The sequence below is a fragment of the Xiphophorus couchianus genome, chromosome 11, assembly GCF_001444195.1.
Source record: "Xiphophorus couchianus chromosome 11, X_couchianus-1.0, whole genome shotgun sequence".
Classification (NCBI taxonomy): Eukaryota; Metazoa; Chordata; class Actinopteri; order Cyprinodontiformes; family Poeciliidae; genus Xiphophorus; species Xiphophorus couchianus.
The window spans coordinates 11,376,535-11,397,248 of NC_040238.1; the positions used below are offsets into that span (position 1 = coordinate 11,376,535).

General features: G+C 37.3%; 1 protein-coding gene and 1 long non-coding RNA gene across 2 annotated transcripts in view; both read left to right on the forward strand.

Annotated features, from left to right (window-relative positions):
* The window catches only part of doc2b (double C2-like domains, beta), a 118,439-nt gene extending 105,687 nt beyond the window's left edge, over positions 1–12,752 (forward strand). Inside the window, exons 6-9 of the mRNA XM_028032305.1 lie at positions 939–1,096; positions 5,913–5,994; positions 7,540–7,636; positions 8,502–12,752. Coding sequence (XP_027888106.1) covers positions 939–1,096; positions 5,913–5,994; positions 7,540–7,636; positions 8,502–8,635 — 471 coding nt within the window. The 3' untranslated portion in view covers positions 8,636–12,752. The remainder of the gene's footprint in view (positions 1–938; positions 1,097–5,912; positions 5,995–7,539; positions 7,637–8,501) is intronic.
* Positions 12,753–13,720: 968 nt separating this feature from the next.
* LOC114153697 (uncharacterized) lies at positions 13,721–17,655 on the forward strand. Its single transcript, XR_003597389.1, has 3 exons — positions 13,721–13,827; positions 16,286–16,358; positions 17,347–17,655. It is a non-coding gene; the product is annotated as an uncharacterized LOC114153697 (long non-coding RNA).
* The last annotated feature ends 3,059 nt before the right edge of the window (positions 17,656–20,714 follow it).

Genomic DNA, 20,714 nt, shown 5'->3' on the forward strand with positions numbered 1-20,714 from the left:
TACACTGATTAAAGGATGGGGGTACATGAAAAATTATGCACATATTAAACAGGTTAATTTTCTGCAACATGCTTTTTTATTTTAAAATAGGGGAAATTTATTTTGATTTGACTCATCTTCAGTACTTGAAACGGCATCAATCAGTTTATCACTGATTGGGTGATATTCAAGACCCACAAATGTCAAGACAGCAATTAGTTAGCAGTTAGTAATTAGACATTTTCCCCAGGATATATAAAATATTCTGACCTTTTTAACACCTGTTGTACTGAGGCTCCAGCCACACTTCTGTGAATATTTCTTTGAACAGATATTTTTCAGTTTTTTAATAAATATCTTTGTCTGTTTTAACAGTCTGTTTTCTTCATAATCTTATAGTCACTCACTGTCATTTTATACCTTTCTATGAACATTTTCTACCCTCAGTATCAACCATTTTCTTCTCAACCATCTTCAATGTTTAATTGCATTTAAACAACAACTAAGTTTTACTTAAGCGTAAACAGTCCAAACAGTCGTGTTGCATTTCGTTCCACTTTTACGTCAGTAGCGTGAGACACGCGTCATAATTCTCCACCAGAAGGAGCCAAACGTAGTGAATCCAGACATAAACATTTGCCTAAGGGAGCAGTGCCGACACGTTGGATGCAGTCTTTGTCTTGGACTCCCGTAAACAGAGCGCTGTTGTGTGACGTCTAGCTTGTAGGACACAGACGTCTAACTGTGGTTGCATTTAATTTGGGTGAACAGCCATCTAAGAAAAATCGGATTTCAAAAAAAGCAAATCGGTATTGAGCATCAAAACCTGCAGGGTGAACATGGCCTTTAAGTCAACGGTTCAGGCAGGATGATGATCATTTACACCTGATCTGTTAGACAGACGTCCCTGAAACATCTCTTATTAATGACAAAATCGATTTGCTTTTCTTTCTTTTTAGGTCAACAAGACAGAAGACAAGTCTCTGGAGGAACGGGGACGGATCATGATTTCCCTCAAGTACAACACCCAGAAGTCTTGCCTGGTCGTGGGCATCATACGCTGCGCTCACCTTGCTGCTATGGACGCCAACGGCTTCTCTGACCCCTACGTCAAAACGTCAGTGTTCAGACACCTGCACATCCCCTCAGACAGAAAACCGTTTCGTGAAGCAAATTTCACAATATTTAAAAATCATCTGCAACTTCTCTAAATTAGATCTTAAAACGAGCCTTTTAAATGCATCTGTTTTGATGTTTTTGGGGCACATTCATACGCACTATGGATATAATTAGATTTACTTTATTACTTCGAGATGAATAAGCAGCACAGAATATCTTCCCGTTTCACATCCTTATGAGTAGCCAAGTTGTTTGTTTCCTGTTCCAATACATTTTCACTTGCTAACATTGCCTGCCCTTTAGTTTATATTAATATTGATAAATGTTTCCATCATGCTCTATCAGTAATACAAAAGCAAAAAAATTGGAAAATGTCTGTTTTGCTTTTAATAAGGCAACAGTCCAAAGCCCTTTTAATGTTTTAGATTTTTAATGATATACAGATCACATAAAAATTGTTTATTGTTGAGAAGGTAAACCTAAATCCTAAAAAAACGGGGAAAAATCACGATAAATTAACTTTTACATTTGTTTTTTTACCCCTCCAGGGGGTCTTTTGTGGGCTCTAGTGTCGTTTATATGACAGTAGGCTGACAGGAAACGGGGAAGGAGAGGGGGGAAGACATGCGGCAAATATCGTCGGGTCTGGGAGTCGAACCCGCAACAGCCGCGCCGAGGACTGAAGGCCTCCAAATATGGGTCGCACTAACCGCTACGCCACCACGGCACGCCCAAACTTTTACATTTTTAACTTAGTAAATTTTGTGGCCCGCCAGCAGTTTAAATTTGTAAGTTTGGACACCACTGCTTTATGGCATACATTTGGTGAAATTTGGATTTGTTAAACACAAAATTTGACTTCTGAAAATGACTTGAGAACATCTTTGTCCGGAAGATTTCTTGGCTTTTTAGAGGTTTCTTTTTTCATCAACAGCCAAAAATATAAATATCCAAACAGAGTTGTTAGCCTAAAATAACTTTGGCACATGAGGATTGACTTCCTTTCCTATCCAAACACTGGAAAGATATTTTTAGCTCGTGCAAGACAATGCAGAAGTGTCAAATGGATTATCTGGCAGAGCTGATGTTGTAGCAAAAAAGATGTCGACAACCTGTGATTATCAGCAGCATGAAAGACAAGCGTGCGAAGAGGCCAGGCGAGGGGCTGCAATTTGAAGGAGAGTCCTATTTATCGCACCTGAACATTTTTCCCCGAGTCTTTCATCTGGCTGAGCAATGGAAGTGCAATTAATTTCTGACTCTTCTGTGCACACCCTGAGAACAAAAGCAGGACTTGTTTCAGAAGAGAAAGGCTGGCAAAACATTTTCCAACAGTCTGAGGTGGAGAGAATCTTCCTAAAGCTTGAAGGACGCAGTGCAGAAAAACGAGGGATACAAAAGTTTTTGCACCTCTCAAGATTCTCAACGTTCAGTCATGTTACAACCTCAATCTACAAAGTGTTTTATTGTATTTTTACATTAAGAAAAGCACAAAAACTGACCTTGAAGATACTTATACATGTGCAGATGTAAGCATGTCAGTGTTCTGCATACTACACTGAGCGCTACTCTGTCAGGCAGTTCTTTTAGCTTTACAACATGTTGTGATGTTATTCCCTCATGCTTTTAGGGCTAAAACGAGTAATCTAGTTAATCATGAAGAATCAATTTGAAATAATGGTCAACTAATTTAGTAATCGGATCTACAGACGCAAATGTGCTGAAAGAACAACACACTCAGAGCAGTAATTAAGTCAAAACTGTATGAAAAATATATACATTTTGCATTTAAGGTGAAAAATCTTGTTTGTCTGTAAATATGTTTTACCCAGAATTCCTCAATAAGTGGCAGTTTTGCCTCACGAGTCAAATTTGTAACAAACAAAAAAAACTAAATAATATTGTATTAAGCACCTTTTGTTACCCAATTATTGATCAGTTTATCCAAAAATGAATCAGTAGATCAGCCCGGCAGTATACTGATGTAAAGCCAATGTAAGCAGAAAGGGCTGAGCTTTTCACATGTTCACGTTAGAAATATTTTTTTTACAGACGATCAAGTGTTCACTAAATTAATTCTGTTCCTCCTCAAAAACTTTTGTTATTTTATCAATGCATGTTTTGTACTTAAAATAAAACTCATGCCCATATCTAATGAAATACATATATAGGCCTATGATATATGGATATAAGTTTACAGTTTACATTAGTAGAATAGGGCACCAAAACTGGCTCCAGCCCAGAGGCCCAGATTCTTGTAAATCCGGCCGTGATTAAGTTACACACAGGATAGTGACATTTTTTAGCATCATAACTTCTGCTTGAAGATTGTTTCGCCTGGGGAGGTCACTGGTCCCATTACATGACAACAATTAAACTCACTGCAGTGTCCTCATCAATAGCGGCCTCAGCTCCCACTTCCCTCTGGGCGAAGTGGGTGAGCAATAACCCACTTAGCCTCCCTTAAAGACTCCCTGGTATCTGGGGAAATAACTGGGAGTCTGGGTCCAGTGAGCAGAGATTTTACTGCTACTGAAACTCTGTAAACCTGATATTACCAGATATTCTTTATTAAAACGAACGGTTACTGAACAGCGTCCACCGGACAGATGCGTTCACAGATGCACCCGGGGCAACGGTGGTCACAAAGAATCTGTTTTCAGCTTTGACTCACCGACTGCCGTCAATGCAAACGGAGAATGAGGAACAAACACCCTGCTGCATGTTTTCAGGAGGTCAGCAACACCTCGATAATTACCAGGAATGTGAGGCGGAACGGTATCGCTTCTTGGTCATTACACACAACTGCTGCAGCTGCGTCGAGACAAGAAAGGAAGAAGGATTAGAAAGTCAGTCTCTGTTTCTGCAGATGGTTCTGTAATTAGTTATAATGTTTATTTGTGCTGAGATTCCTCAGAATACTTTTCACAATTTCAGCGTGTGAGGTTCATGATTGGTGAGCAGAGTCAGGTAGTAACTAGTTACATTTACCTGAGTAACTTTTTTGGGGGAAAAAAATACTTTTAGGAGTTTATTGACTGCACTGTACATTTTAGTTTTACTTGAGTAACTTTATCATGAAGTATTGCCACTCTTAATTGAGTAAAGTTTCTGGATCCTCTACCCTCTGTGAGTAACTTCACAGAATGAAGAAGAAATATTTTTTAACCAAAATTGTTTAATCAACAGTTTTTCACCAAACTCAGACACACACCTGTAGTTTTGTTAAGGTTTTATAAGTTTTACAGTATTGAAAGAAATTAATTTGTAGAAATGGTATTTTGTAACCATTTTATTTATCTGAATTATTTTCATTTTGGTCTTTAAAATACCAAAATGTCCAAATATTTTCATATTTTCCATGAATATCTCTGTCATTCCATTAAAAATCATCCTTGTTTTAAAAGTCTGGCTGCTTCAGTGAACATGACCTGGAATGATTCTATTTCAACTGTATTTAGTTATTTATTCTTTTATCGTTTTCAGTCTTTTTAATGCGCAGAAGAAAAGCACCTACTGCCCTTTGTGTTTATTGGGCTCAGCACTGCCCCCTATAAGTGTGGCATGGTACTTTCTGCCTCAACCTATCAATCAGAAACACATCAAACACATTTATTAGACATATTAGACTGTGGAACATCAGCTCTCAGCACATGTGTAATCAAACGTGCAGTGGTGGACGCCGATAGCTAAAACGTTAGTTGAGCTAATCCCAACGCATTATCCGCTAATGCTAAAACACTACACCAACACAGTGTTTATCGGAAGCTATTGGTAACACTAACTCCATATTACATTATATATGTTCCCTTGAAAGACTCCAACCCTGAGCACTAATTTAATTTTGACATAAATTACATGTTCTTTAATGCCCTTCGATATTGTATTAATATTATATTGTTCTCTACTGTCTTTGGGTTTTACTTTGGTTCTGTTATTTTTTTGTTTGAAATAAAGTTATTGGGGGTGGGAGGAGAGAAAGGGATTTGCTGTTGCCTAAACAGTCTTCACCCACTTCAAAATAAAAGCATAAAAATAAAATTACGTGTAACTAATGGAAGGATTCTTAACATTCTGTAAACAAAACTTTAACACAGATGTTGAACTTTATTCAACTGAAAGTTCACACAAAACATCCAACTAATTTAGCGCTTTAGAATTTATCTGGAAAAAGTCATTTAGGAGAAGCTACGGGACATTAAACCATATATAATATCAGTGTAGATATATACATATATTTGAGCCTGTTTGTATAATCATACAATAAATTGAAGCTTGTAAACCAAATTCTAGCTTTTAAAAGCCAGTGGGGTTGAATGTAGAGGACTTACTTGAATAAAACATCCAACTGCAGTAAAGAAAAAATAAACAAGTTTGACTTTGAATTTAAAAATAACTGTACATCATATTATATGAGAGATATATGTTTATTACTTATTTTATATCCTTTACAGTATTATTGTTGCATCCAGGTCCATTGAGCAGGTTTGAAATAATTTATTGCTGTGAGATGATGCACGCTCTTCTCAGTAAACCCATCAGAAACACATAATAATAAACATTTACAGCTAAAACAGCCGTGTGTAAAATAAAATGTCCGTCCTGACTGAGATAAATGGTCTCTAATACCAGCCAGAGGCTCTTAAAGTCAGGCAATTAGGTGGTTTAGTGTGAATAATGTACTGTAATGTGGCTGGCTCATTAAATGCAAGGTGTTACCGCAGCACCCCCTTGAGGGCAGAAGAATATAGCAGTAACTTTGTAAAGCCAGGCTGGAGAAACAGAAGCAGATTAAATTTCCCTCTCCTCTGCAGGTACCTGAAGCCTGACGAGAACAAAAAGTCGAAGCACAAGACCGCCGTGAAGAAGAAGACCCTCAATCCTGAGTTCAACGAGGTAAAAACCACAACTTCCCCTAAAACACCTGCAGTTGGGTTTCATTTATCTCTGTTTTTATGTTTTCACTTTAAAATAAAGGCTTGTCTGGGGATTTTGTTGCTCAGAAACCAAATCAAAAAAGAGGCACAGTTTGATGATGTTGTTGTTCATGTTTTCCTATTTCTTTTCTTCATTGTCTTTCTGGTAAGAAAAACAAAACAATTTTAAAAATCTGAAACCTTGCCTTCCTAAATATTTTTATTAGAGCCACTGAAGCAGATTACAGCAAATGTACAATTCTTATTGAGCATATGCACACTTAAAATCCGTAACACTTGGGAATAATTCAGAAATATTTTGAGCCTCAGAAGTTCTGGTTCAGCAGAATATGTAAGGGAACATATTCAGCAAAATTTATATTTTGCATATTTTTATACTTCCATTTGGGTCTCAACTGTTTCTGAAAACAGCCTAAAAAGCACCCAGCCATAAATTCATGTTTTTGGTGTCTGAAAAATGAGCCATTTTGAAAACCTCTGGAATCTAATGTCACAGATCAGTAGGCACTGGTCATTGCCTAGCTCATTTCCCAGCAACTCCAACGGAGTTCTGTCTGTTACCTAGCAACCCAAGTGGAGCTCCACCACGTTTGGTCAGCTGGTTTTACCGCAGTATGCGCTGTAGAATGGCTGCTGGAAAAGATAAATGTTTTGTTGTTCACTTACCATCCAGAAATCACTTGCTGCATTCTTGTTAGTTGTGCAGGAGGCTCTAGTAATGCTTTTTAAAGATGTATGGTTGTGTAATTGCATGTCTGTTTGCAGCCATTTTCACATGTGAGTGTCAATGTTGAGTTGGGGGGTGTGGCCAGCAGTGCATTATTTGGATTTAAAGTGACAGAGGCCCTAAGACTGAAATCTCAATATCTAAGAATGATTTTATGCAAAAAATGTAAAGAACATGTTGTTTTGTAGGCCATAGACCTATCCTAACATGTACAAGGCAGCACAATAGGTCATTTTTGAAGATGTTTTCATGTTTTTGTATTTCCTCTGGATGTCAGGGTGTTTCAGTTTGGATGTATCCGGCCATATAGAAATGGTCGAACCTTCCCGCAACCGAGCAGCTTGACATTTCCTCTGACATTTTTGGTGCCCGTATTCCTGCATCATCTCTTGGCCTTTCCGTCAGAGTCCAGCATCCTCCCCTGCATCAGAGCAATGATTAAGGTTGAGCAGAAACCTTAATGTGAACTCCAGGATGTTATCTTGTTGTTATGTAATGTTTGGGCCAATTGACCATACCAAAATAATCACAGGAGACCTTCTACTGGTCATTTGAAGACAGATTTGTAAAGATTTGCCTAAATGAATTGGATGAAACTGTTTTTGTGATATTTTAGAGCCTTTTCAAGAACAAACTATTTGTAGTTCAGTGTTATTCCCTGAATACAGTGAGGTGAGATACAGGACTGGAGATAAGTAAAAACTTTTTTAAAATGTCTGTACACATTAGATAAGTCTAAGCTAACTTCTGTTGTTTTTCTTGCTTTGTTCCCTGCAGGAGTTCTGTTATGACATAAAATATGCAGACCTCACTAAGAAGACTTTGGAGGTCACAGTGTGGGACTATGACATAGGAAAATCAAACGATTTCATCGGTGAGTCTGAATCCATCAGCTCCAATTTCTGCTGTAGAAGACCAGGTTTAATAGGTGTGTTGGTATCCAGCAGCACATCATAGCTGCTGTCCAGCCAAGAGTTCATCTGTTCAGTTTCATTTCAACATCTCCACAAATAAGCAAACTTTATCACCTTTAAATATAAACTTTTGTAGACTTCCAGTGGTGGGATCCACTAACTAAGAAGTTAGCTGCATTAAGCCTAAAGCACTAATCATAAACACTAGCTCTGCTAACGCTAAATGCTACACAAACATAGGTATAAGATAATGCTAAAATGCTAGCTTCGATTCAAATTATATTTGACCTTGAAACATTACAACGCTTTATCTCCAATGTAATTTTAGCATAATGTATTTGTTTTTTAATAATATAGGTTTGAAATTAAGTTATTAAGAAAAAAAGAGACAGAGAGAACATGAAGAGAGGAAACAGAACTGCTGTGTAGGCAGACTTCACACACTTCAAAATGAATATAAACGTTTAACAGGAACTACTTGATCTATTCTTAAGTCGATAACCAAAACTTCGACATGGATGTCAAATTTTATTCAACACAAACCTCACTAGTTCTTTACAATTTATCCGAGAAACCTAATTAATAGGAAGCTAAGTGCGCTAAATATTTTCAAAGTTAGCAAAAATGCCCACACCTATTGAATAGTTACTTGTAAGTTAGTTTTGTCTTATTTCAAGTGTAGAAGATATGTGCATTAGGAATACTGAGTTGTATTTTTGCAGCGTGTGCTACGACTGAACTCAGTGGAAAGGCAAAAAGAAAAAGTCCACAGAGATAGTTTGAAAGTTTCTTCTTCATCCATCCTGTCTGTGTGTCATCTTCTAGGTGGCGTGTCTCTGGGCATCAACGCGAACGGAGAGAGGCTCAAGCATTGGTTTGACTGCCTCAAAAACAAGGACAAAAAAATCGAACGCTGGCATACGCTGACCAATGAGTTACCCGGCTCAATGAATGACTGAAGGCCTGCACCCGGTCCGACCCCTCCGCCTGCATTTCCTCAGCTCTTCTCCGTTTTTCTCACGTCAGACATCCAACTCCTCTCTTTGGGAAAACACTTTCCTGTCAACAGGGCTCAAATTATGCTTTCCACATCTTGTGCATTTTGAAAAACACAACTTGCACGGCTGCTGATGTATTTTAGTTTCCCCGAGATACTGAGTCAACACGGAGAATGATGGCGGGGTTTGTGCTGTTGACTCGTAAGCTCTTCAGCTTTCTTGCATGATCAGTGAAGAAAAAAGAAGCAAATGCTCTCTGTTTGATTAGGCATTTTACAGCAGCTGAATAAATTTCCCCAAAACAAAAAGCAGGAGAGAAGCAAAACATGTGAAATAAAGCAGAAATGTAGGCGGGAATGTGACTGAAAAACTAAGAGTAGCAAATATTTCCTAATGTGCATCGTATCAAACTAACATTTGCTTCTTTCTCACGTTTAGTGTTGTAAAGACGAACCTGTGTGGGAAGATGTTGCTGTTTAATATTATTGATTTAAGGTTTTACACAACAGACTGAGCAGTGGTGTCATTTGAACATTAACGATCCAATCTGACAGAATATTTAGGGTCAACATATGGAAATGAGATTTAAATACTTAATAAACACTTTGGTTGACTGAAACCTCTGGCAGAAAATTAACGTCCTCTCCTTGACATGACAAAAATTCATAATTTGTAGCTGCGTTTCCATTACACATATGCACAAAACTTCACAGATATTCTGCTAATGTTGAAAAAAACTATTTTGCGATAGGGATTTTTCCATTAGATGAGAAATTAAAATCATTAATTATTAAAATCACGCATGAATAAGTTTGTTCACAATATATGTCATTAAAAAAACCCCACCATCCTTGAAACCACTTCCTGTCATCTTCCTCATCATATTTTCTGACTAACATCCAGTTTTTGATCACGACTCATGATGCCAAAAAATTGTTTCCATTGCAGTTTTTGGCAAATTCACTAATTTTGATACAGCCGAAAAAACCACCTCATCCTTGCACAAAAACTTTTTTATCAAAAAACATGCTTTTTTTTTTTTTTACAATTATTTAGCAAATGTATTTTCGGAATTACAATTTGTGCAATTATATGGTTAATTGAAATGCACCAATTGACAACCTGCTAGGATTTTGCAATGAATCTTCAATCCAATTATTCATCTACAGAGCTGATAAATTGTGAAATAATCCAATTGTCCAGGTGAGAAAAGTATTCATCACTCCATTTTGAATCACTCTGTATATGGTGGTCTAGATTGATTTACCTACAAACCTGCCTCCAAATGGCTTCATTGTGTCAGAAAAGTGGTGAAATCTGCCCTTTAAGATTAAGGATAAAAACCACAGAGACGTCTAAGATCTATTGAGACACGCAGGAGTTTAAACATTTACAATCACCAGGCTCAGAAAACAACAGAAAGCATCCTGAAGCTGTGGTTTGCTTTGCTCAGAGGCTCTAATCAGCAGCAGAGTGACATTCAGTGGGGACCTGGCTGGTGAAAATCACTTGTCGAACTCTCGATGCCGCCTGATAGGACAGCTCCAAATGTGCTTACAGTGTAGTGTTTACACTGTTGAAAATGGTTTTCTGCAACAGTGTGGAAAGGTGACAGGGTTTCTGTAAAGTTTTAAATAAGTCCTTAGAAACTCAAAAAAAAAAAAAATACACCCAGATTTTTAGGTTTGAACTATTTCCACTTTTCATTCCTTCCTTTATTTTAGATATTTAAAATATCTTCCGGTTTCAGTGTTAAGTGTTTACAAAATTAAGGTTTATTGATATTTGAGAGGTCAAACTTGCATTTTAATGCCATTATTAAAGATCATTATTAATGAGATAAATGATACACAAGTATCATTTATCCCAATAATTACTGGGACAATTTATCATCCAGCAAAACTTATGATGACAGGCCTACAGGACACATTGTCTGCTGTTTGTAGCAACAAAGCTGTAATGCCGAGTCCAGGGAACTTGGCATGTTACGTAGGGATGTTAAAAGTCACTCACATATTTTTCATAATTTATTATAAGTGTTGCATTGAAATGATTTAAGCCTGCAGAAACCCTGAGTGAACCCTGACATAAAAAAAATACAAGAAAGTATTATCAACACTCAAATCATGCATTGTTTACAGTGATGTGTTTATGCAAAGACAAAAACAATTTATGCAGAATTTGCAAAAAGATTGATGGGAAGAGTTTTTAACACACCTGCAGCCTGTGTTTGATCTCACATGTATCAGACAGAATGTACGTCTATGCTGTAACAACATTAAATCCCACCAAGTATTTTTGCTTAGTTTCTAGTACATTTTGTTAGTACACTTGAATTAACAAAAAATGAACTTCCAAGTAACTTTGCAGTAAGTTACAGAGCTTGTTTTAAAGCTATAGTATGTAACTTAAAAAAGGTATTTTTTTTACGTATTTGTAAAAATTATTATGTTGCAACACTATTACAGAAGAGATTATCTGAAAAAAATCTACCTCCGCCCAGTGATTCAGTACTAACTGCAGAAATACACCACTCAGTCAGAAACAACCAATTAGAGCCAGGAGGAGGGTTTTAGCGCTGTCAATCACCCTCGTCTTTACCCTTCTGCTTTGCTGCCTGGTACGCTACAGTTAGTTCACCACAACATAACCTGCCACAAATTCAAAAACTACTTAGCCTAGCCGCCTGTTTATCCACCATTTGCACTTTGAGCAGCATACACTAGCTTGATTGACCGCTCTAATACCCTCCTCATAGCTCTGATTGGACGTTTTTCACCAGGAGCGGTGCATTTTTAAAAGTGCACAGGTTCCACTGGCAGATTGTTTATATCAAGACATTTTATATGTGAAATTATTTGCCAGTGGAGCTAGTACTTTTTCATCAATATTAAGGAATTATGTACTTAAAACAAACTCCTTTATCTTGCTGGAAAGTTACTTATAAGTTAATTTTATCTTATTTTCAGCATGCTAAAATGTTTGTACAAGAAACTAGACCAAAATAGTTGGTAAGGTTTGTGTTTTTTCAGTCTATAGCCCTAGGGCTTAGAAATGTTCATTTTGTGTTTACCGACCTGCTCCTATGTTTGAACAGAACTTAAATAATGAAGTTTTTAATGATCTTATGTGGAGGACTCAGTAGTTTGGGATGCATGTCATGTGTTTGTGATTTTTACCACTCTGAGTGCGACCTTTTCTGCATGGCCACACACTCGCCACACCACACGTCTTGTAAATTTCCCCTGCACGCTCGCTGTGAAACAGACTGGGAAAACCAAACCAAACAAAACAGCAAAAAAAAGAAACAGTTCAACGATCAGAATTCCTGTCTGGCTCGTCATTTAGCTAACAGCTTCTTGTCCCTAAAAGTGATCGACTCTGTTTTTCAGGAGCGTCGGCGCGACTGACGGTTTTAGCAATCGCATCATTTTATCTCACTGATTACAGTCGGTCGATAGCAATGAGCAGCACTGCTGTCCCTTTGTTTAATGATCCAACCACAGCTCTGTTGTTACTGTTTGAATTATTAGATTCCATCCATTTACTTTGATTTTTTTTTCTCCCTTATATCACCTTTATAGCAGCTGGGGACTAACATCTTTAATTCCTCCCATCAGGCGTCGCGCCTCTGTTTTCCCTAAGTGTTAACAGCCTTTCCAGCCGCATTGATTTATGGCCATGAAACCTTGTTGGCATCTCAATATTCTCCTTGACACGGTGATCCCTCTTGCTCTCTGGTGAATACGTAATGAATACAACCGACACGTGGTTTTGGTTTTGTAACCTGTCTGCCTTTATGTGCAAGCTCAATATTATGAAACAAACAGAAAAAAAAATATCTTAAATGCATGCATATGTTCATGGTTTTGTCATGAGATGACTTTGCCTAATGTTTGATACTGTTTTCTGTATAAACAAAGAAAATATTTGACTGTGGATGCTCTAAAATTACGCTAAGAGTCGTTTTTCTTCTGGACAACATTTTGTACCTTGGAACACATTGCCTGTTTGGCTGCTGTATTGACTATTTGAACGCGTGACTTGATGTGAATTAAAATCCCTCCTTTTGTTTGTTGTTCTATTTCCTTTTTAATACTCAGGCACTTGTTTGAATTTTTTCTGGTTTGTTGAATGTATGAATATAAATGCATTGTATCAAATTATATTTTAGTCCTTTGCCAGACGGAAAGCATTTTGTCTCTTCTTGTTTCTGTTGACAGTGTGGTTCTGGAGTTCGTCAATTTCCGTTTGTTCTGCTGTCATTTTAATTAGAGGTCATCAAAGGTCAGCCAAGCTGATCTCTTGTGACCTCTGCAAACTTTTTTTAATTTTAAACTATAGAGGCACAAACGGAAATTTTGTCAGCACAAATGTAGCACAGTTGATTGACACCATATTTTAGTTGATTTTCTATATGTGGACTGGTTGGTTGGTCTTTGGAAACATTGATTAATATTTTTAAAACAAAAAAAATGTTTGTTGCACAAACCAGCGCAATAGGGCAATTAGTTTGTCATTAAAAAATAAATAAATACTTGATTTTAAAAAAAATCTTGATTATTATAACATAAACAAAAAATTGCCATTTGTTGCACAAACATACGTAGATTTCCATCATATGTTGATTTTGATAGTTTGATTTTCTTAAGGTTGATGACCTTTGGAAACATTTATTATAATCTTTACAATGAAAGCGGCACAGACAAAGATTTCTGCTGCACAAATGTTTGACACAAATATAATTTCTGTTTAACTTCAGTGAAGTCGCTTCACTCGGGTAAACAACGGTAAAGATTTATAAACGATGAAGGGACAAAAGGCAGTGGTAAGCAGGCCAGGCCAGTCGGTGGCGCTGTAACACCGCAACAGGACAACCCAGAAGAACAGAACAAGATCGGACGGCGCCATATTTGGAGAGAGCGAGAGCATCGTTTCAAGAAAGCCATGGCAAACATAGACGTAATATATGGATATTATGTCTATGATGGCAAATATGAAACCGGCGTTTTGAAAGTTGTTTGCTGTTGCTGACTTAGCGAGTTTAAAATCTAGCGACTTCTTTTTGTGTTATCTGAGACTTTGGCAACAACACGAAACGGTCTGCAGTAACTGTCCTTCCTGACTGAGAATCAAGTTCTGACTGATCCACAGTAAGTACAAACATAAATACTTAAATACACTTTTAGTTTTCCCTTAAGAGTTTGTTTATTTATGTTTTGCAAAGTTCCTGAGTGTGAGTGCTAATCTTTTTAATGTTTTCATGGTCCCTAATGTTAGCATTACGCTCCACAATCGCTGAAGCTAATATATGGTTAGCTTCTGTCTGCCCTGTTTAAACGCAACTTCCTGTGTTCATCTGATGAATGTGAAACCTCAAATAATTGGGAACCTTTAGTGTTGGACTAACCATGGCTGCAAACGTCTCCAATGCACACCTAAATGGACTTTAAATTGAAGGAACAATATGCTAAACAATATATTCTTTGACATTTTGAGAATAGAAAACAAATTTTTTTCCCACTCTTTTACAAAAGTAAAAATAAATTGCAAGGGACAACTCAAATGTTGAGAAATATCCCAGAAATCTTCTAGAAAAGAATGTTATTTGAGTTTGAAAAGTCAAAAAACTTGTCAAAAAATCTGAAATTTTGAGAATTACCTCAGACATTTTCTAGAAAATAAAGACATTTCTGTGCTCCTTCAAAAAATTTGAGTTTAAAAAGTAAAAAAAAAGTTTGGAAACTTTTGAGATTTCTGCTTTTTTTCCTAAAAAATTTCTGAGTTTTTTGTTTTATCATATTTTTGGCTATTCAAACTCAGAAATTTTCACGTGTTTTTTATAGAATTTTTCTGAGATAAATCTTACATTTTAATATTTTCCAGCTAATTTTTAAAATTTCAACCTCCGAAAATTTTTTGATATTAATTTCAGAATTTCTGAGTTTTTTCACGGAAATTAACTTTTTACATATATATATATATATATATATATATATATATATATATATATATACAGTATATAAATACATTGTCTTAAAAGCCTTTCAAACCGCCTTGAAGAAAAAAATATTTTTCAAGAAGTGCAGTACTTAGGGAAAAAGAGCATTAACTGAGCATTATTTCACAGCTCACAAAATATTTTTTATTTTATGAGATAAAACCTCCAAAAGAAATTAAATAAATCACTGAAGGAAAATAAACAGAATTCAGGTGATTCGTAGTTGTTTGGAGTTTCGTTTGCAATCAGCTTGAATGTTTTCTAGAAATGTGTTTGTAAGTTATTTCTGTAGACGGAGGTGTCCAATGGGCTTTAATTTCTGTATTTCGTCAGACTCCATGCAAATAGAGCACGCTAACAGCCGGCGGTTCCTGCAGCCGCGTGGATGCCAGTGTTGTGTGTTTGGACTGGAGACCAACAGGAGCTGCTTCACTGCTGCGCTCCGTGTTAATAACAGATCAACTCATCACGCAAGGCTTTACCTGGAAGTTAACAGCTCGAAGGAGCACAACAGAATCACATTTTCTAGAGGTTTTATCTCGAGTCGAGTTCCTTGTATAAAAGCAGAAACAAATGGAGTGCTGCTAATACTGCTGTGCACATTGTTGTGTCGAGGAGTCTGTCTTGTGCCCAAAAAAGTGATCAAGTTGCAAATTTCAGCAACATCTGCCATGTTTCTTTTTTTTTTTCACATCAGCATTTCAGAATAGACATCTTAATCTCATGCAAACTAACACAAAGAACACAGAACCTTCTAAACAACCAAGAAGTGCTCAGTCCTACAACATTTTGTTAATTTGTCTTGGCCAAAGAAAATCTCCACAAACCTTCAAATTGGTATTATCCGGATTAGGATTCTATAGTCATCAGTTTTGCGAACTAAAAAGTTTAAATTGTAGCTACGATACCGTAAATCCTGGTTTCTGTGGGTATTGTAATTTTAAACAAAACACAACAGTAAAATAATACCATATAAATATTTAACATTGAGAAATATACAAACTTTGTTGCAGCTGAAAAACCACCTCAGCCAAGCGCAAAAACTGGTTTTTCATAATTGGCATGTTTCCATTACGCAAATTTATTTCTGTAATTCTATTTTGCGCAATTATATGGTGAATGGAAATGCAGTCATTGTTGTTCTAAATGAATATCTTGTGTGTTTCTGTGGTTTCTTGGGGTTTTTTCTCTTTTTCTACTGATGTAAGAGCGGATTTTCTTTTTACACCTCCATGTCCATTTTATTTGAAATAAACCCAAAGCAATTTCTAATAATGGTATCACCACAAAAGCTTTAATACTCCGCTTGTGAAAACAAATCTGTTGAGCTTGGCAATCATAGCAATTTCTATTGCTACTCTGACAGAACATGTTACAAAATAAGCAAAAAACAAAACTAATGTTGAGACCGAAGTCAAGCTTCTGACTGTCCACGTTAGATTTTTTTTTTTTTTTGCTGGAACATGAACTGAAATTATAGACGATGGCCATTTATTTTCACTGTCAGGCGACAGACTTTCAACATATTTCCGCAGCATATAAAAGTTTGTGATTTATGTGTTTGAAAGCAACCAAAAATGAAGAAATTTGTGCTTTCATCTATCTAACAGATGGAAAATGCATAGGATGATGGAGCGAATGCCTCTGGAGGTTCATCGGGTCCTGCAGCCAAACTCTCTGCAGGTAATGAAGAAAAAGAAAACATTACTGCCTGTCAGAAGAGGGATGCAGTAATAGAAACAAGACAATAAAAACAAAACACAAATATAAGATTAATAGGTTCCCTATTTCTCAGGTTTTATTGGTAATATGTCAGAAACGGTTCCCACATGTTAGTAACTGCTTTTACTCTGTCTTGTGATTTTTGCTTTATTAAAAAATAGACCATTGGCAGTGAATATCATGTCACAATATGGAAGCCCTGAAACACGTCGCAATTTGCTTTCCAATTGAGTTTAAGTTGTTCTCATTTCAGTTCAGGATATAATATCTTAATATTTTTTTTTTGATCTCATATATCTATTTATTCAATAATCTAAAACCAAAAAATCATTTTTGAATCAAAAATGTTGCCTATTTTGACAATTTAATTACAGACCCTCCAATTAGCTCAATTAAGAATTTTAATCGAGTCCCACCACTAAAGATTTACCAACTGGAAAAGATTTAATTATTGAGTCTAATTTGCCTATTAAATAATAAAGATGTGTAGCTTGAAAATGTGCTAATCTTGTTGGTTGTGCAGGAGGCTCCACTTCTGCTTTTCAAAGACGCAAGGCCCTAAAATAGCCCTAAAGTCTTATTATTTACAAATGTTTTCGGGCAGATTTTGTACAGACCATAGAACTAACCTAACCTGGTCAGGGAAGCATAATAGGTCACCTTAAATGTTACTGATATTACATTTTATGCATCTTTGATGCATTTCAGATTATAATTGTAAATATCAGCTGTTAATGGAAGCTCTTATTGCCTGTTTAGCAAGCGGGTCTCTGCCCACTCGACCATCAGAATCTTGTTTGCATAGATCTGTGTTTTGTTCTGTCATGGTGGGCGGTTCCTCTAAGACGAGGTCCGAGTTCTGCCAGAAGCTTGATTGTTCTCGGGATTTGATCTGAGTCACAAGGAAAAGATTACAGCTTAACTCAGTTCCCCTTTTTCACACAAACAGGAATGCTGGCTGAAACCAAGGCAAGCCGCAGAAAGCCTGCAATCCGGCTGCACAACTTTCTCTCCTTTATTTTAATTACAATCCAAATGTCAAAGCCAGAGATTAATTTCATTTAATTCATGCCTGAAGCCTGCAGCTTGTGTAATCCTTCAGCAAAGGTTGAATATGTGAAGCACCTGATGTTTTTGTTTTTTAGAAAATGTCTGATTCATTCCTCCAGGTAGACTTAGGGATTCACTACTCGCTTATGAGAGCAGGCTCAAAACAACCACCTGTTATCATGTAAATAAATAACTAAATAAATAAATAACTGCCCCCTCAACTTAATACCTGGTTGCACTGTTCTTGGTGGTAACAGCTAGCAGCAAATGTTTGGATTAGCCAACCATGAGTCTGTACATTAGGGGAGGTGTTTTTTTCCCTCCACATTTATGAGTAAAAGATTATGCCAAAGCATCTGTCAGATTTTAATTTGGACTTTGACTAGGCCCATCCAAAACTTTCCCCTTTTTTTGTTTCGGTGCCAGGTCGACTTGTAGATGTTTTTTGGACCATTAGCTAAATTTCCATGAACCACATATTTGTACAATTTACATTTTCAAAATACATTTGCTTATTGGAAACAAGCCAAAAAAAAAAAGAAACTAGGATAGACACCAGGATAAGGTGACTGAGGTTTTTTGGCTGTATCAAAATTGGTTTATTTCACAAAACTCCAGTGGAAACACTTTTTCTGCATCACACGAGTCACGTGACCAGTATTCTGATTTTACTACTGACACGAACCATAAAGAAGAAAAAGTATGAGGATGTTGGCATGGCATGTTTTTTTTTTGTGACTTATTGAATCAACAAACTTAGTCGTGTGATTTCCTAATTTAGTGGGAACGCTGTAATTGCAAAATTGTGTTTTTTTGACATTGCTGGATCATTGACAAAGTTTTGGCACATTTGTAATGGAATTGCTGTGACATCCTAACAGCATCTTTAGCCTCAGGTTAATGTTCTTTATTTTGCCGACTGTCTGTGTAACCGTGCAAGCCATATTTATGTCTTGGAGCCCAAATGATTTCCAATGATCCTGTGGAGTCGTTCCTCTGTAATCTGTCTCTTCCCTCTCTTCTAACCCGTCTGTGCCGTCGGCATCGTTTGTCTGTCCGCTGGGGCCCACAGAGCTGCTCAGAAGTGATGCATGAAACACTTGGGGCTTTTTTAGACTTGACCGTCACATCTCATCTGATGCAACCTTGGCTGGCGGGCAAACAATCTGGATTTTTATTTGTCCTCCATTCTGTTGCAGCCTTCTGGTAGATTTGTCTTTTGGCATTGGCGTTTAAAAGTTCAGGAGGTTTTTATGCTCATTACCACTTCTTTAAAACTGTAAGCTTTGAATTCTCATTTATTCCACAGTTTAATGCAGTGTCTGAGTGAACAAAGACAACATTAACTGCACTCTAATTCATTTCAGCTGATGGTTTGCTTCAGAGAAAAACATGCTGCCTACATCGCTTTGCATCAACATTTTCTCAAGTGTAATAAAACTGCTGCTTCCTAGTATTTTGGCTCCAAAAACTTCAGAGGTTCGAAGAAGTCTACTTTTATCCAACACAAACACGAACAGCAGAAGAACAGCAAAATTATTTTCTCTAATGGATCCTGATTGTTAAGGACTCATCTGGCAAAACTGAATCATTCTGATGTAATCCATATCTGGAAGTGACATGAGCTGAAAGTCAGAAAACAAGAGCTGCAACATTCTCTCTCAACGTCTCACAGATGTTTTCCATCCTGCTCCCTTGTAGGGAGTCGCGGAGTGAGGCCGTGTGTGCGAGCAGCAGGTAATCCTTCGGATCGTTTGCAGTCAGCAAGTATACATCCTGATAACAGATGCTGCTTCAATTTCTTTTTATGCTGACCTGTAAGTTGTTTCCCGCTGCTTGCTTTTGTTCTGGATACACCCAGAAGGAAGTTATACGGATCTTAGCACGCAAAAATAAAAGATTGATTGTAGAGGGTTGGGAGAGACCCATTTTATGGTGTCATCACCTTGAGAGGCCGGATTGTGACGTTTCATCTGCTTGGAGAGACCCTAACACACATGACCTTATAGGGGAAGTGTTATGTAAAATCAGAAATCCTTTAATCTCCTGTGGCAACGATGCACCTGTGCAAAACACCTGGGTGGACTAGACCTCTCTTCAAGATGCAGCTCGTCCTCAAAGCTGCAGTTTCCAAGCTTCCGCCTCACAGAGCATTCCTTCCCCATGACTCCTCCACTCAGCTCCTTCAGACTAGCCAGTAGCAATTGGCAAACACCTGGTGGAGTTGCTAATTGTGCATCTGCACTCATCATAGGAGTTACTTCTCAATGCAATGCTGGTTAAAAACATTAAAGGAGTAATGGAGGAGCCATGTTGTGATGACTTCCTGAAGGCAGAGTTTCAGAAAGCAGGAGTTTTTAAAAAGCCAGAAGCCCAATTTCAAGGCGTTAAATTAGGGAGTAAAATAAGGGAACAGGTTTTTCAATTAGTTTGAATCGATTGACGCATAACAAATGTTGCAATAGTGGTCACCAATTGAACTGAGTTTAACCAGAATATGAGGTGAGAAAACAATCTTAGAGTATGCAGTTAACCTAACTGTTATGTTTTTGGATGGTGGGAGGAAACTGCGTGGTTTAGATTGACCAGTGCCCTGGAGAGAGCCCACATATGCACGGGGAGAACATGCAAACTTCATACAGAAAGACCCCGGGACCATGTGCTGCAAGGCAACAATACTACCAAAATTGCCATCATGCAACCCTCCCTGACCTTGGTTGATAAGGCAAAAATGACTCAAAAAATGTCTCGGATAATGCATCGAGTTTTACTACCTCTCATTATAACACTGTTTTTCAGGGTTTACTCTACTTCCGCATAGGGGCGGAGCCGGTGACATGTCAACTCCTAAATATGGTCAACCAACTACAAGAGTGAGCACTTTAAAATCTAAAAAGGCTCCAAATTAAATTCTGCTTAGGGCCTCATACATCCTTGGACTCTAATATAAATGTTTGTGTAATTATTAGTCTCTAACATTATCTAATCCCTTAGATTTAGCAGCTTTTTATGTCTGGATCATTTAGTGTTTAAAGCTAACAGGCGTTACGTTATAAAAATGATGTTAAAACGTATTACAAACGTTAAAATTGTGAGGGATAATATCTGCTTCTTTCAGTATTAAGCGTGAGATTGGCCAGTGCCCAAGAAAACTACATTTCCCAGGGTGCTCCGGTCCAGCGCAGACCTGCCCCCCTTCGTTTGAATGGCAAGTTGTTTGTTTCACTCCGACCAGCTGCTAACTATTCCAGTCGGTGAGCAAACATG